At 49.2% G+C, this 17,769-nt stretch overlaps 1 protein-coding gene across 1 annotated transcript in view; it reads right to left on the minus strand.

Moving 5' to 3' along the window:
• LOC147729349 (astacin-like metalloendopeptidase) overlaps positions 1-16,432 on the minus strand; it is a 124,552-nt gene extending 108,120 nt beyond the window's left edge. The window contains exon 1 of the mRNA XM_086959836.1: positions 16,309-16,432. Coding sequence (XP_086815962.1) covers positions 16,309-16,377 — 69 coding nt within the window. The 5' untranslated portion in view covers positions 16,378-16,432. The remainder of the gene's footprint in view (positions 1-16,308) is intronic.
• Between the last annotated feature and the right edge of the window lie 1,337 nt (positions 16,433-17,769).

Here is a 17,769-nt window from a genome sequence, read left to right on the forward strand (position 1 = left end):
AATTGAAATTTCAACGGAGGAAATTATGCTGGGGGTAGCAAATCGTGAATTGCAGTGAAACACTCAGGCCTTAATATTCGTGGCCATGGCTATACTTCGACTTACTATTGCCTCAGCATGGTTAGATCCTGATCCAACCGCATTTCAACAATGGAGGTCTAGGCTATTAGCCACTTGTAGCCTGGAAGTTGCAATTTATAAAAACAAAGGGGCTAAGAAAAGATTAATGGGCATGCGGATTTAGTCACCAATGTTATTGTCGATCCAGAGACATACATGATTGTATTTTGTGTATATAGTATTATCTTCATCTTTATTTCTTTGTATCCTTATGGTAAAGTATATCATACGGGATTAATTTCTGTTGTATGTATATAATATGCTGTTTATTTATCTATTTTTGACTTGTTCTTGGTCAGGGAAAGGGTGGGTGGGGAGGGTGGGAATGCATTTTTTATGTAAAAATTGTCAATAAAAAGATTTAAGAAAAAAAAAGAAAAATGATTGATGAACTTTAATTAGTGAGGTCCAGCAAATATTAGTAATGGCCAATGAATGCCAATGACGAATTAGTTTGCGAACTTTATTTAGAGTGGTGTATAATTTAAATGAAATCGGTCTGCAAAATTAATTGTAGGGTGGATCCCCAGATATCTCATGGTACAAACCCCTTCCTATCAAAGTAACATCTAACCACCAATACTTACACCATAGTGGAAATAAGAATTGGCTATTATGATAGCCTAACATCAGGTGACTAGGATGCCCCCTGGTCAAGTTACTGGATGTCCTAGAAAAAGAAAGTGTCACTTTAGCCCTCATTGTAACACCTCTCAAATGCAGTATGCCCTGTTCCCCTAAAAGCGAGGCCAATAAAAAGGTAAATGGCAACCTCTGCACACTGAAACAAAATGACCTTCAATAGGCAATATTGTAAAAAGGCTGTCTTTAAAATAGTACAGTTTCTGACTGAGACAGCACTAATTGGTCCCACCAGGAACTGCGAGCTGTGGCTAGAAATAGAAGTCAACAGATTCTGCTGGGTCATGCTGGGTTAATCAATCTTTAATTTGTCATTCTAATAAAGAAAGTTTGTACGACTACTGAAAGTCATGTGGTTAGTCTAGAAAGGCACTCAATCAGATACAGGGCAAAAAGCCTGTAACATTTCTAACAATGGTCACAGGCTTGCCATTCACAAATCAAACAGCTTTTATTCAGAACAAGATTGACAGTTCTGACAAAAGTTCACTGGAGATGCTATCCATATTTAGAGAGCTAATACTTCACTTCTCTGGTTCCTTCCAAGACAAGGCAGAATCCCTCTGAGAGAACACTACTTCACCTACTAGCCCTCAACAGCTGCCAAAAAGTTCAGCCCCCTCTCCAAGTGCTTATCAATGCTGGAATCTGAAATCTCTACGTCGATTAAGGGCTTTAAGTCATCGTTACTCAACCGCAATGTATGCAAATATGTAAAAGTAAAGATTGGTCTCCGATTACTGTCCCCATTCTCTTTTGACTTATCAATAAAGCCAGCTCAATAGCAGTTCTTCAATGTCCATTTAGGCACTGGATTGTGGACAATGATGTCACTATACCAAAATCAATGGATTTGACTAATAGTATGATGAAGGCTGGATCACAAATTCATCTCTTGAGTTAACAACACGGCCTGTCACTCAAATAACGAACGCTGCCATGACCTAGCCAGAACATAAGTTGGTCTGAGCCAAGAAGATTGATAGACTCAATGCAGATATATAGTTGGTGAGTAACCAGTGGTACTATGTAGCAAGAACAGTAACAAACAACAGGGTGACAAAAGGAATGCTTGAATTAATCTAAAGTATAGGTGAGCGCTCGGGACCAAATTCCAGTCCATAATTTTTCCCAACAATGTCAAACCACAAAGAGACCTGCAATATGTAAATCAGTATTTGTCCTGTTTCAACAGAAACAGCCCAGCCTGCACTGACCAGCCAGGTCCCCTCTGGACAGGAACACAAGGAACCCTGGTACAGATTCTGCCTACTTGCACCTCGTCAGTGAGTTACAGCTTGAGTCCAATGGCACAGAGAGCATGGGTCTCAGATACGGGCATTGCTGTCGTGCTTTACAGAGAATTTACAGCAACAAACAACAAGGTGAAGGAAGAAATACTTGAATTAATTCCAGTCCATCGTTTTTCAGCCACTTCAGACAGAGCTCTACCAAACCCAAATCTGTCTTGGCCATGATCTAATAGTAACAGTCAAGTCCGTAACCCATCGCATATGCTCAACTCTTTTAACCCATTGACCACGGCTGGAATTCCGCCGCAGTGCGGGTGATTTATGACTGGGAGTGGTCAGGATGGCCCCCTGCCGTCCTCCGCACACGGTCACCGTGACAATGGACGGGCACCCAAAGGGTTAAAGCATGTCTGGCGTAGTAACCTATTTATTCTCAGATTCTGATAACTATTGCAGATGCAAAATAATTTGTTGTATCAGACACTTGAGTAAAATGCGTTTTGTACCATAACCTTTGGATTTCCTAAGCCTCAACACCTTGTGTTTCAAACACAGGTTTTTAATAAATGATACATCATATTGTATGCTATCTAGTGAATTTACTCATATTACATCTGTGTCATATGACAAATGTGCAGTTCAATGCTTGCAGCTGCTTGAGAGGTCTAGCATGGCTTTATTGAATGCAGGGAAGTGTACTAAGTTTCGACCTGGGCCTCCCCTACGATGTGGAAGAGCGACAGAACCAGGCAGAACCAGTTCACAAAGAATTACGAGGCTTTTTCAGGACAAAGCAGGACCAGAACTGGGGGGCATATCTTAAAGGACGAAAAGCGGATATAATTATAACGCCCTATCAGCATGGACACGCTAACGTGTGAATCCATGCCTTAGCGCACATAAACGTATCGCCTTGCATTGCTAATGAGATGCAAGGTAGGCGTTCCCTAGTAAAATACAGCGATTCTCAACGCTAACAGAGGTTCTCCCTATCAGCAAGGCAATCGCTAAAAGGCTTAGCAACATTGAAACTAGCTCTAGCCCGCTGTATCGCAGGTTTCTTACGCCTGCTATTTTCCCGACTTGGCTATGTTCATAAGGGGAGGTGGATCATTATGCTGAGTCCACATCTCCCTATCAGCAATGTTTATTTCTTACTCTTTTATTTATCGTAGGTATTCCTCCGTTAATTCCCCCATATCGCCGATATTGCCTGAATTTCTATCACCTCGGTGATGCGTGTTGCTGATAGTGCGCTTACCGGGCGATAGAATCGGGCGATAGGCGGTGTTACGATTTCACATGCTACAGGCGGTCAGCGATAATTTTTGCTGGCCGTTGATGATATGCCCCTGGGTTTTTACCCCAAACACCGTGTGGCACAAAGGGATCACTTACGTGTTTCACTCCTCCATTAACAATCTTCAACTAGTTACCAAAATGGCGATTTGCGCAATTAATACAGAAAAGATTAGGTTCTCCATTTCGACTAAAAACTACATTTTTTAGCATGACATTGGCCTCAAAGTAACACAATTGCACTGATTATAGTGCCTCAGTCTCTTACTTGTGTTTGTTTCAAGTGAACTGCTTCCCCCAGCTCTCACCTTTGGGCAATGATGTCCTGACAGAATGCCTATTGGACATCTGATTAAATATATCTTTGCCTCCAAAATGAGTTTATCGTAAGAGCATTTTGAAAAATATTAAGGTGAATACTAATGAAATTTGTTTCTAGCTCAAACGGTTCAAATATTTGTAAAATCACAGCGACTTGTGTTGTAGCGCAGTTGAAGGCCCTTTCCAAAGGTTGACTGGTCACCTTTCTGTAGCCTATTGCTGTTTTTGGGTGTTAAACGGGCACTAATGAGGTACAACAAATGCTTAGAGTCAACAAGCTTAAAAATTACAAAATAATGAAGTAAAACTATCACAAAATGTGTATCACATAATATGTGTTTTCATGCTGCATAATTGACTCAACATGCCGCATAATTTGACCCTCCCCTGCCTATAATTCGAGTGGTCCTGACTATTAAGAAAATACACATAAACAACAGGAGAGAGAGGGAAAGAACAGGTCGTAGTGACGTTCTTCTTTCGATCTAAGCCCCATCTCTTTCAGATTGGGGGTGTGTTTTTGACTTTCTTTCTTACATTCTTTACAAACAACAGTCACGCCCCCCAGTCTGAAAAGGGCGGGGCTTAAAAAAAACTCGTGTCACTCGCTGCTCCAGCCCTGAGTGATCGCTCCCCTCGCTGCTCCTCACAGCGTGGTATTGTATTGCTGCATTGGAACCAAATAGTGTCATCTGCATAGCGCTTTGTCACCAAGTTGTTTGATTTGCATAGCTCGAATATTTTGTAAGCTTCGTCATTTCATAGCGCGCATTGGAAACAAATAGTGTTATCTGCATAGCGTTTTGTATCCAAGCTGTTTGATTTGCATAGCTCGAATATTTTGTAAGCTTCGTCATTTCATAGCGCTATTATCCCACAGCGCTTAGATTGCTTGAACTGCATTGCTGTGTGTGATTTCCCCCGGCGCCCTGCTCTGACCTCCCCTCCATTTTGTTAGTGCTGTTGTTGTGTTCCCCTGAGCCCGCCACGCCTCCCAGCTGAGCCGCCCTCCCACAAGCACTAAAAAGCATTCCCCAAACCTCGCAGCGCTGTGATTCACTCGCTGCTCCAGCCCTGAGTGATCGCTCCCCTCGCTGCTCCTCACAGCGTGGTATTGTATTGCTGCATTGGAACCAAATAGTGTCATCTGCATAGCGCTTTGTCACCAAGTTGTTTGATTTGCATAGCTCGAATATTTTGTAAGCTTCGTCATTTCATAGCGCGCATTGGAAACAAATAGTGTTATCTGCATAGCGTTTTGTATCCAAGCTGTTTGATTTGCATAGCTCGAATATTTTGTAAGCTTCGTCATTTCATAGCGCTATTATCCCACAGCGCTTAGATTGCTTGAACTGCATTGCTGTGTGTGATTTCCCCCGGCGCCCTGCTCTGACCTCCCCTCCATTTTGTTAGTGCTGTTGTTGTGTTCCCCTGAGCCCGCCACGCCTCCCAGCTGAGCCGCCCTCGCCCCTCCCCTCCACCTTCCATTTATGACAGTAGCTCCCGCGCGCAGCGTTCACGCGCAGCGACCGCGCCCAATCCGCGCCGAAGTTGCGCCAAAGGTAAGCCCGTCTACGCCCGTCCGCGCCTGGACCGCGCCCAGCGCCAGACCCCCTGCCCCTCGCGCTCCCCAGCCCCCCCGCACTACCTACGATGCCGCCACCCTCCTAGCCCTTAACCCTGGTCGCGCCCCCAACTGCGTCCAAGCCGCTCCTGGACGCACCCATGGACCGTTCTCCTGCTTCTCCTGCAAATTCAGCGGCACCCACAACATCTCCGCCACGACCACACCACTGATTCCAGACTCCAACCACCTAGAATGCATCCTTCTCAACACCCGCTCGGTCCACAGGCACGCCATTGACCTTTGGAACCTCCTAGACACCATCTCTCCTGACGTCGCCTTCCTAACGGAAACATGGATGAACGCTTCCTCCGCCCCCGACATCGCCATCGCTATCCCAGATGACTATAAGATCACACGCAAGGACCGCACCGACCATACAGGAGGAGGAATCGCTATCGTCCATAAGAAATCCATCCGCATCTCCACCAGCTCCGACGCCAACCTCGCTAACTCCGAACACCTTCACTTCCAGATCCACATCGACCCCAAGACAACTCTCAGAGGCACCCTCCTCTACAGACCACCAGGACCCCGCGCTAAATTCAGTGAAGACATCACGGACTTCATCACCCCACACGCGCTCCCCTCCAAAGACTACATCCTTCTGGGAGACCTCAACTTCCACCTTGACAAGAACAACGACCGCAACTCCACCACCCTGCTGGACAACCTCGCCAACCTCGGACTTAAACAACTGGTCACTTCCCCCACCCACATCGCAGGTCACACACTCGACCCCATCTTCACCTCCAGCGTCCATGTCTCCTTCAGCCACACTACGGATCTCATCTGGACTGACCACAGCTGCGTTCACTTCACCTACAACAAGCCGAAACCCATCATCCACCTCCAACCAACTCTACAAAGAAACTGGAATAAAATCACCACGGATCAGATCTCCACATCGCTCCTTCGAACCTCCCCAGCCCTCTCTTCTAACGCCAACAAAGCCGCCTCCAACCTCACCCTCTGGTTATCCAACACCGCCGACACCTTAGCACCACTGAAAAAACGTCAACACAAACTTAGCAACAAGAAGGCCTCATGGTTCAACGATGATCTCAAGAAGTCCAAGAAACGGTGCCGCTCCCTTGAAAAGGCCTGGAAAAAAGACCCATCCACTAGCAACAAGGACGCCTTCAAAAACGCCACCCGTACTCACCACCAACTGATCCGAAAAGCCAAGAAAACAGCATTCAAGGATCGACTTGACAACAACGCCCACAACAGCAAGGAACTTTTCAACATTGTCAAGGAATTTTCCAACCCCTCGGCCAACTCCAACGACATCACCCCCTCCCAAACCCTCTGCGACTCCCTTGCCTCTTTTTTCCACAACAAGATTGCTGACATCCACAACAGCTTCGACAACCAACCCGGAAGCCAACCCGCCCTACCATCTGCTGACCATCTTCCCCCCGTAAACACCCTTAACGCCTGGAACCCAATCTCAACTGAAGACACCATCCGCCTGATGAATTCCATCCACTCTGGATCCCCCACAGACCCATGCCCTCACCACATCTTCAACAAAGTAGACTCCGTCATAGCACCGCACCTCCGAGACGTCATCAACTGCTCCCTCAACTCCGCTACCTTCCCAGAAGACTGGAAACACGCGGAACTCACCGCCCTTCTGAAAAAACCAACAGCAGACCCCACCGAACTCAAAAACTACCGCCCCATCTCGCTTCTTCCATTCCCGGCCAAAGTCATCGAGAAAGCCGTCAACATCCAGCTCGCCGCATTCCTCGAAACCAACAAATCCCTTGACTCCTCTCAATCCGGCTTCCGAGCCAAGCACAGCACCGAAACCGCCCTCATCGCAGCAACAGACGACATTCGAACTCTACTGGACAATGGAGACACAGTCGCCCTCATCCTCCTCGACCTCTCTGCAGCCTTCGACACAGTTTGCCACAGCACCCTTTTACAACGCCTCAGAAACATCGGAATCCAAGGAAAAGCACTGGAATGGATCACCTCGTTCCTCACCGGAAGAACCCAGAGAGTCCGCCTCCCACCATTCAAGTCCGAAGCCTCTGAAATCATTTGCGGCGTGCCACAAGGATCATCACTCAGTCCCACCCTCTTCAACGTATACATGAGCCCCCTCGCGACCATCGCCCGCCAACACAACCTCAACATCATCTCCTACGCGGATGACACTCAACTGATCCTTTCTCTCACCAAGGACCCCAACACCGCCAAAACTAACCTACACGAAGGAATGAAAGAAGTCGCCGAATGGATGAAACAAAGCCGTCTGAAACTGAATTCAGACAAAACAGAAGTCCTCATCTTAGGTACATCCCCCTCCGCATGGGACGACTCCTGGTGGCCGGAAGACCTCGGAAAAGCACCCATCCCGACAGACCACGCACGGAACCTTGGCGTCATCCTGGATTCTTCACTCTCCATGAACAGACAAGTCAACGCCGTATCCTCTTCTTGCTTTAACATTCTTCGCATGCTCAGAAAAACATTTCGCTGGATCCCCTCCGAAACGAGGAAAACAGTCACCCACGCTCTAGTCACGAGCCGACTGGACTACGGAAACACCCTATACGCAGGCATCACCGCTAAACTCCAGAAGAAACTACAACGAATCCAAAACGCCTCAGCCAGGCTCATACTAGACATCCCACGCAATGAACACATTTCTGGGCACCTTAAAGACCTCCACTGGCTACCCGTCAATAAGAGGATCACTTTCCGACTGCTTACCCACGCACACAAATCACTCTATGACATCGGACCAGATTGCCTCAACTCTCGACTGTCCTTCTACACCCCCTCCCGCCAACTTCGCTCTTCCAGCCAAGCCTTCGCCACTGTACCTCGCATCAACAAGACCACCATGGGAGGCAGATCCTTTTCATACCTGGCAGCCAAAACATGGAACTCACTCCCCGCTTACCTCCGCCTCACCCAGAATCACCTAGCGTTCAGAAAGCAGCTTAAAACGTGGATATTTGACAAATAATCCCCTCCCCCTCCTAAGCGCCTTGAAACCCTCTGGGTATGTAGTGCGCTATACAAATTTTATGACTTGACTTGACTTGACTTGCCGCGGCCACAGACGTGATGCCAGGAAAAGCCTCCATCCCCCAAGCTGTGACTGCCGGTGCTCGCGATGCTGCCTCCTTTCTGAAACCCCCGACGCCGTTCCAAACGTGTCCCCTGAGCTGCTGCATCTACAGCGCGGTGAGTGCTTACCCCACCCCCACCCCTCCCCTCTGTACCCTGCCCGGTCTCCCGGGTCTGGGGTAGTACCCAGCTGCTGGACAGCCCGGCTACGGCTGCGGCCCGGGGGGAAGGGAATTTTTTTGCAGCTCCCGGCGTCGAGGGTGGTGGAGTTAGAGGCTCTCCCCCTCCGGTTTAGGGGAGGCGAGGCGGGGACCCCAGCCGGCAGTGCTTGCCTTATAGGGGCTACGGGATCTCTGCTCACATGATCAAGGCCCCGAGGCTGCAGCACGGCTCAGGACAGGACCCGAGCCGGGGGCGAGAAGGCCAGTGAGAGTAGCCTGGCTACGAGCGGGTTGGGGCAGGAGCACTTTTCACGCGATGGGGGAGGAGTGCGATGTGCTTGCATCCCCTCCACCTCCAGTAGCCTGCCACCAGTGGGGCTGGAGGGGTGGGGGCAGAGATCCACGTGACTCTCACCTCTGTTGTACCTCCATGCCAGCCACGCTGTTACCGGGTCATGCTGGGGAATATTTTCCCCAGCATGGCCACCTCATGCGAGAGGTAGTGGGCCCTGGCCACAATGCACCACGTAGCTTCAGGTGTGATTGGTTGGCGCATGGGGGAGAGATCATCCTACCCCGGCATCAGCGCCGAGAGTAGGGGTATTCTTATCGGAGTCAGGCCAGTGGGCCTGTTGGACACCCGATGCATGGTGGGGTGGGGGGAGGGTAGTCGCGTTGGCCTGAGGACCCAGCTGTTGGCTGCAAGCAGGCGAGCCCCCTCAGTTAACGCAATAGTGAATAGCAGCTGACCCCCGATAATATAGTGGAGCCAGGCTCACCAACATGCTGTGGAGTGGGGAAGCGGCGAGTCGTGTGCCTCCCCACACTCCACATTGTGTGCAGTTGGCACTGTTTGCAATGGCGGGGTACCCTGAAACGTGGGCTTGTGGGCTGGGATCCGGCCCCGCAGCTGCTAGGTGGGGGTTATCAGCATCGGGGGATGGCCGAATGTCAGTCATCGCGCTCCTTTCACTGCCTGGAGGGTTTTCTGCTCGGCTGGAGTGAGGGCCAATGCCACGGCAGGGACTCTGGCACGTGGGACTGTTTTCAGGGAGTGGGGGGCTAGCGAGAGTCACTATGCCTCTCCTCCGCAATCACTGCAGCAAAGGTGGTCGCTTGGTGGGGGTTGGGGGGCAGCAAGGTCGCGTGGTATTTCACACGTATCGGATACTAGTGAGTGGCACAGCCAACCAGGAGCGCCAACCGCATGCCCCACAACCTCCTCTCTACCCAGTGGGGACGGGCAGTCAGCAAATAGCTGGCCGCTCACCTCCCACTGTTTCCCAGCACTGGCACTGGTCCACAATGAGTTGCTCCAGTCTCCGAATACATTGGTCCTACTCCCTCTGCTGCCAGTATTTTCAGCTAGAAATAGAAATGCAGCTGCTTACGTGTACACGTTGCTGCACGCACATGGACTAACACAATCTTGCAGAGGCAGGCATTGTCATCAAACCCCCTTGGGTTGGCGGCAGTGGGACCATGTGGTTTAGAACAGTAGGTGAAGACACTCTCAAGCGGCACCATAATCAGTTGCTATGTGTGTGTCGGCTCTGTGTGTGTGTGGCTCTGTGTGTGTGGGGCTCTGTGTGTGTGGGGCTCGGTGTGTGGGGGTCTGTGTGTGTGGGGCTCTCTGTGTGTGGTGCTCTGTTTGTGTGGTGCTCTGTGTGTGTGGGTCTCTGTGTGTGGGGTGGGGCTCTGGGTGGGTGGGGCTCTGGGTGTGTGGGGCTCTGTGTGTGTTGGGCTCTGTGTGTGTGGGGCTCTGTGTGTGTGGGGCTCTGTGTGTGTAGGGCTCTGTGTGTGTGGGGCTCTGTGTGTGGGGCTGTGTGTGTGTGTGTGTGTGTGTGTGTGTGTGTGTGTGTGTGTGTGTGTGTGTGTGTGTGTGTGTGCGCAATGCAATAGGTCTCGCATTTGCAAGAGTTTAAACTATTGGCAGTGTAAATGACAATGCCATATATGTATCTGTTTTCAAAACCAACACATAAATAAAAATGTTGTCATTAAGAATGCCAATAGCTCTAACTTTTGCAAAGGCGAGACCGTTGCATCGTAAATGCTTGTTCTAAAACAATCCAACTGCATCCAATGCATTCGTTCATCTCTGACAGGAATTATGCAATGATTGGAAACAAAAGGTCGTGTCACAGGGCTGGAGGGAGTGTACCTCCCCACTGGAGTGCACTTTGACCCTATTTGGCAGTTCTCGAGTCAGTCCCAGCAGCACACCTGCATCGCCCTCCAGGTATGCAGCTGGAAGGTCTTGGGCATGTCCCGGGGTCATAGGTCATGTTGGCTGCTCAGTTTACCCAGTGCCTAACTGTACAGAGCGCACATTTATGCTCCAATGAAATGACGTTCAATGATACAATGCAATTTTTTTTATTATTTCTTTTTTTTCTCGACAGGTAAAAAATCATTGCCATTTGAGAAATGTCTTTTTCATAAACCCCACCCCTAAATTTCAAGGTCATCCGTTTGCCCCCACTTTTCCTGCACCCATACTGCAGCTTTTTTACCAGTGACAATTGTCAATATAAATGGGGACAAACTCACAAGACTGTAGGCGTTCGTAAACGTTCAAGACACACAACCACTTGTTCCACCCCCCCCCCCCCACTCCGTGATTTGCTCTTTAATTTTTTTTATTGAGAGTACACGCTGATAAAACATATGAACTGCAGTTTAAATAAACCCGGAGAACACATAAATTATAAAAATCATAGCCGATTCAAAATGCTCAATGAAATCGTTGAACCAAAGATAATCAGCGTCCTCAAAATAAGAAGCGGCTCCCAGTCGACCCTAAATCGTCCCTCAAGCAGGGCCGGCTCTAGGCTCATGGTGGCCCTGGGCAAGGAGCATAGGAAGGGGGCCCGGAAGAGGGGGTCCGGGCGGGGCGGAGCGCGCAGGCCAGTAAAGAGGGGAGGGGGTCAGGGTGTTTAGAAGTGGAACAGAGCCGGAGGCCGCCAAATCCCTGCCAGGGGCCACCACGCAAATATGTATCCATCCTCAGAGGATTAATATATTAAGGATATATATTGGCGTGGTGGCCCCTGGGGTTTGGTGGCCCTGTGCAGGTGCACAGCTTGCACATGCCTAGAGCCGGCCCTGCCTCAAGATCCCCCAAATACGACAAAGCTCGCCCCGCCACGCCTCATATTTTGGCGGAAACGCAGATTTCCAATTCCCTGCAATTAATTAATTAATGTATTTATTTACATATGTATTTATTCTTTCATTCATTCATTTTTTTGTATTTAATGCGATTTTATAGCGCAAACTTTACCCGAAAATGTCTGAGCGCTTTACAAAAGGACCCATTACGTTACATGAGGACTACAGAGTACATAAATTACACAAAAGATGCAAACAGAAAAACTCTAACAATGTCTAATCTAGCGATAGAGGGCATCACAAGCCCAGACAGTTGTTCCTGTACCCAGCAGCGTCATTTGTGGAGTAATGACCTCTCAGAAGGTTGCACACGAGGATGCCTACCGCTATACCGAAGCCCAGCATGATGTAAGTTTGGGACCCGTGCTCCTCAGATTGCTAAAGTGTGATTATTACCGTAAAAAAGTAATCCTGAGTGAATTTACTATTTGTATATATATAACTCTAACCACTAGTATATGTAGTAGACCTTTGTATTTACTACCATTCGTATGTGATTTTAGAGTTTATCCGTTTGTATCTCTTCCTTGAGTGACTTTACAACTTGTACATTTTACATTTTTTCGGTTTGTATCTTTTATTGTGACTCATGTAATCCAAAGTATTTATGTATCGCAACTGGTTCTTTTGTGAAGCGCTCTGACACCTTCGGGTAATGTTCGCGCTAAAAATAAATAAAAGGAAGAAGGTCACCGGGTGCCCCCCTGGGGACCGTGGGTATCTCTACAGGCTCCTGTGCCAGCCGACTCTATGGAAGGACCGCCAGAAATCTCCCAGGGTGCCATAACCCTGACCTCTCAGACTCGAAGGAGACAGGACCTTGCAGAATTGCGCAAGAATACAGGTGAGTTCTCGCTCCGTGGCCTCCTCGCCAAGACTATAAATCTATTTATCAACCCATATTCCCAAGTCATTAGAAGGAGAATTGATAATACAATTCCACTTTTTCAAGATACAGGATCGGCGGTTTCCAAAAATCAATGGTGCAATGCCGGGCTGGGCGGCGGGGATGTGATGCTGGCGCCCCCCCCCCCCGTCAGAGGAAGGTCCGAATCTGGGAGGATTTTAAAACATCCCCACGGTGTGCAGCGAATTCCAGAATCTCCCCAGGTACCAAAGTGTCCTTCGGCGTCCACTGCCCGCTTTATTCAACGACACCGCCTTCTCCTCTCCAGTCTGATAAATCACATCTATAAATATCGAACTCAGGTCGGACTTGACGCAGCTTTCACACACGACTTCCCAGAGGAGCCATTGACAAGATTGTCAAGATCTTATCCAACTATTCACTTTTGAGGTTAATATTGATATTACGCACACGTTGTAGTTTGGTGACGCTGTGCGCTAAGAGCTGTACATGGGTTTTTGTGGTAGCATTTAATATTTGTGCACACGTTGTGAACTCGGAGTGTGTCGGCAATGCCTACAAAACACACATGCACTATGCAGCTCTGTGCGTAACTTACGCACCTCCATATGCACAAAGCAGCTCTGCGCGCAACTTACGCACCTGAACAGCGCAGCTCTCTGCGCTTCCTGCACACCTCCTTGTGGGCATATTGCAAATGTGCACGACACAGCTTTATGCGCAACCTGCGCACCGTGCCCGGGGGCAGATTCACAAGCCCCTTGCCCCACTTTTAACATGGGAAAAGTGGCGCAAAAGTGGCGCAATGGGCTAGTCAATCTTCCCTCAAGTGCGCACAGCACACCCATGCACAACACAGATCTATGAGCTAGCTGCACATCTCAATGTGTACACAATGCACATGTGCACTATACAGCTCTATGCGCTACCTGCACACCTCCTCGTGTACACAATGCACACGTGCACTATACTGCTCCATGCGCTACCTGCACACCTCCTCGAGTGCACACTGCACATGTGAACTATACAGCTCTATGCGCTACCTGCACACCTCCTCGAGTGCACACTGCACATGTGAACTATACAGCTCTATGCGCTACCTGCACACCTCCTTGTGTACACAATGCACATGTGCACTATACAGCTCTATGCGCTACCTGCACACCTCCTCGAGTGCACACTGCACATGTGAACTATACTGCTCCATGCGCTACCTGCACACCTCCTCGAGTGCACACTGCACATGTGAACTATACAGCTCTATGCGCTACCTGCACACCTCCTCGTGTACACAATGCACACATACACTATGCTGCTCTATGCGCTACCTGCACACTTCCTTGTGTACACAATGCACATGTGCACTATACGGCTCTATGCGCTACCTGCACACCTCCTCGAGTGCACACTGCACATGTGAACTATACAGCTCTATGCGCTACCTGCACACCTCCTCGAGTGCACAATGCACACATGCACTATCCTGCTCTATGCGCTACCTGCACACCTCCTTGTGTACACAATGCACACGTGCACTATACTGCTCTATGCGCTACCTGCACACCTCCTCGAGTGCACACTGCACATGTGAACTATACAGCTCTATGCGCTACCTGCACACCTCCTCGAGTGCACAATGCACATGTGCACTATACGGCTCTATGCGCTACCTGCACACCTCCTCGAGTGCACACTGCACATGTGAACCGTACTGCTCTATGCGCTACCTGCACACCTCCTCCAGTGCACAATGCACACGTGCACTATACTGCTCCATGCGCTACCTGCGCACCTCCTCTAGTGCATAGCGCACACATTCATGATGAAGGTCTATTGTAATTGTAATTGCATTTATATAGCGCTTACTACCCCTGACAAGACGTTGAATTGCTTTTCGGTGAGAGGCACTCTACTCTGCACCCCAAAAAGGATTAATGGTGAATTAGTATAGGGAGATATAAAATTAATTTGAGTGTTGGACATGTGAGTTTGTTCTTTGGATTGAAAAGGATAGTGGAGGGATAGACGAGGGAAGGGTTTGCATTTATATAGCGCTTGCTACCCCTGATGAGGTGTCAAATCGCTCAGCGGTAGCACACTACTCCGGAACCCTGCTCCGGAACTTAAACAGGATTAGTGGAGAATTATATATTGAGAAATATGAAAGTAATGTAGGCTCTATGCACAACCTGCATACCTCCTCTGAGCACGGTGAACACATGCACGTTAAACCTCTATGCACAACCTGCCCATGACTCCTAATGTACACACAGGCCAAAAACACATCTTGCTCATGACTACAACGCATTAATGTGTGCGCTTTCCCAGTGGACAGTTGCCTCGGTGCACTTCCCTCGAGTGTTTCACGAGAATGCGGAGCGCTGGGCATTGCCCCGGCTCCAATGATGACCGTGTGTGCCCCTTGAAGTAATTGTGGCCGTGTGTGCGTGAGCCCACCGTGTGACGCAGAACTAACACTATCTTCCTTGGTAAATGGACTTGTATACAGCCCACTCCCTCCTGGTAACCCTCCCGGGTGCCCTCCGCGCAGCCCTCTCCTATGTTCAGCCCCCGGCACCCCCTCTCGCCAGCATTCAACGATTCATCCGCACGCTGGAGCCTCACACTGTCCCTCCCCCATGGGCGTAGGAGTGGGGGTGCGGTGGACGCGGGCCGCCCCGGGTGTCATCACTGAGGGGGTGACAAAACGGCAAAAATATGTATTTTAAACATATATTTTTGCCATTTTGTCAAGCGGAGCTCACAAGAACTTCTCCGCACCGGGGGCCTCATTTATGAGAAATGACGCATCGCTGCGTGAAAGCAGCGATGCGTCACTTCTCAGTGCGCACTCCTTGCGACATTCCTGATGCGTCATGTTTACAGTATGACGTATCATGTTGCAGATACGTCAGTATTTCTGACGTATCTGTAAGCGCAAAAGTGACGCATTGCTGGAGTGTGACGCAACTCCAGCAATACGCCCTTTCACATGGGGAAAGCCCCATGTGAAAGGCCTGCGTCAGTCTTACGCCTGCTGTGAGGCAGGCGCAAGATTTTGACGCAACGGCGTCCTAAAGTGACGCAGTGAAATCTCATAGATTTCACTGCGCCACTTCTACGACCCTTCCTTGCGTCAGAACGCCCCCCTTGCATACATTATACCTGGCGCAGGTATAAGGTGGCGCAGGGGTTTACAAAGTGACGCAACTACCTAGATGCGTCACTTTGTAAATATGGCGCAATAAGGCGCATTTTTTACGCCACTGGTGCGTCACAAAAAGTGACGCACCGGCAGCGTAAAAGTGACGCGAGGGCTCATAAATGAGGCCCCGGGTACCACCTGACAGTGCTACGTCTCTGCCCTCCCCTCCAGCTCCTTTCCTTGGAGCACCCCCTCTTCACTTTCAGCGCCCATCTTTTTTCAGGAGCTCGATTTCTGCCTATTATGAAAAAAAACACTATAAGACCCACTGCCTGGACCAGGGGGTGCAATTCCAGGCAGCACCATTTCATAGCGCCTTGATTTATCGTTCATTTATCAGTTCACCAAGTGCTGGTCCCAGGCCCTGGGGAGGGTGGGGGGGGGAGAGGGGGCGCACTCATCAGAGAGTTGTGCTGCAGAGCCAGGTGTCTCTAGGAGACCAACCACGACGCTTCAGCCCTCTCTCCACTTTATCATGTGCGGCTGCTTCTCTGGGGGGCGTGAGCTGCCGGTACAGGGGGGGGGGGGGGCGGTGGGGGGCTCCTTACCTCCACGGGTCTGCCCAGCGTGAGGTGCAGCACAGACAGCACAATGGCGACGGCTGTGGTGACGTCCATGGCCGACAGTCTCAGGATAATGTCCTCTACTGAGTATCTCTTCTCTTCGCCCTTCACGCTCCTTCTCCTGCCTCTCCTGGGCCTTGGGGTGCCTTATAACAGCAGTCGGAGGAGCGGGGTGGGGGGTCCGAGGGGGGTCAGACGTCAGTCACCTCCCAGCCCCAGAGCAAGAAATACTTCCTGCTGCCCAGAAGCGTGTGCAGCTGCACGTCTTACAGAGCTCCATCGATAGCCCCCAGGCCCTGCAGGGACAAAGGGTCAGGGGTCATGCCCTAAACAGGCGTCAACCCGAAAGGTGTGCACTAAAGCGGAGCGTCATCAGCTGACCTTGAGCCTCATACACCCACCGGTCAGGGCAGTGGAAACTTGAACATGGGGAGAGGCTGAGTTACAGAAACAGGGAGAGGCACGTGAGAGAGTACACGACCCCCCTCTGGCCTGGAAACCAGGTCGGTTTCAATGAGTATTTGTTACTTAATCTCTGCCAGTGTACACTGCACAGGAATGTGCGTGCGTGTGTTGACGCAAAAAGAAAATGAACTTCGAGAAGCTACGTCAGTGTCTGCACGTCTGTCCAGACCTCACTGAAGGCGATGGGATGGTATGCGTGAAGAGGCACAGAAATGTTATTGTATTGTATTGTAAATTACAATACAATTTGTAATTGCATTTATATAGCGCTTACTACCCCTGACGAGGCGTCGAAGCGCTTTTTCGGCAAGTAGCACCCTACTCCCGGACCCATAGAGGATTAGTGTTGAATTAGTATAGTGAAACATGCAAGTGCATTCAAGTGGTGGATAGGTTAGTCAGTTATTTGGATTTGGAATGATAGCAGAAGGATAGAGGGAGAAAAAGTTTTGTATTAATATAGCGCGTGTTGACGCACGCTATTCAGGAAGCCTCTAAAGGATTAGTGGTGAATTAATATGGTGAAATATGAAGTAATTTCAGTGGTGGATATTAGTCAGTTACTTGGAGTGAGAAGGATAGCGGATGGATAAAAGGGGAATTAAAGATTTGCATTCATATAGCACTTGTTACCCCTGATGGGTGTTGAATCGCCTTTGTGGCAGTAGCACGCCACTCCAAAACCCATAAAGGGTTACTGTTGAAAATTAGTATAGTAAAAAAAAATATGAAGTAATTCGAGTAGTGGATATGTTATTCAGTTATTTGGGTTGTATATTAGTATAGTTTAATATTGAATTTGAGAAGTGAACATGTTAGTCTATTAATTTCGATTGAAAAGGATAGTGGAGGGAGAAAAGAGTGGTTTTTTTTTTAGGTCTTAACAATAGGAGGGGGCTTTTGGAAGAGTAAAAAGGAGTTTTGGAGGGGAGGACTCAGAGGAAAGAGTTTAGAAAGGTTTGTTGTAGGGCAGTGGTTCCC

The sequence above is a fragment of the Lissotriton vulgaris genome, chromosome 2_2 (genome assembly GCF_964263255.1).
Source record: "Lissotriton vulgaris chromosome 2_2, aLisVul1.2, whole genome shotgun sequence".
NCBI lineage: Eukaryota > Metazoa > Chordata > Amphibia > Caudata > Salamandridae > Lissotriton > Lissotriton vulgaris.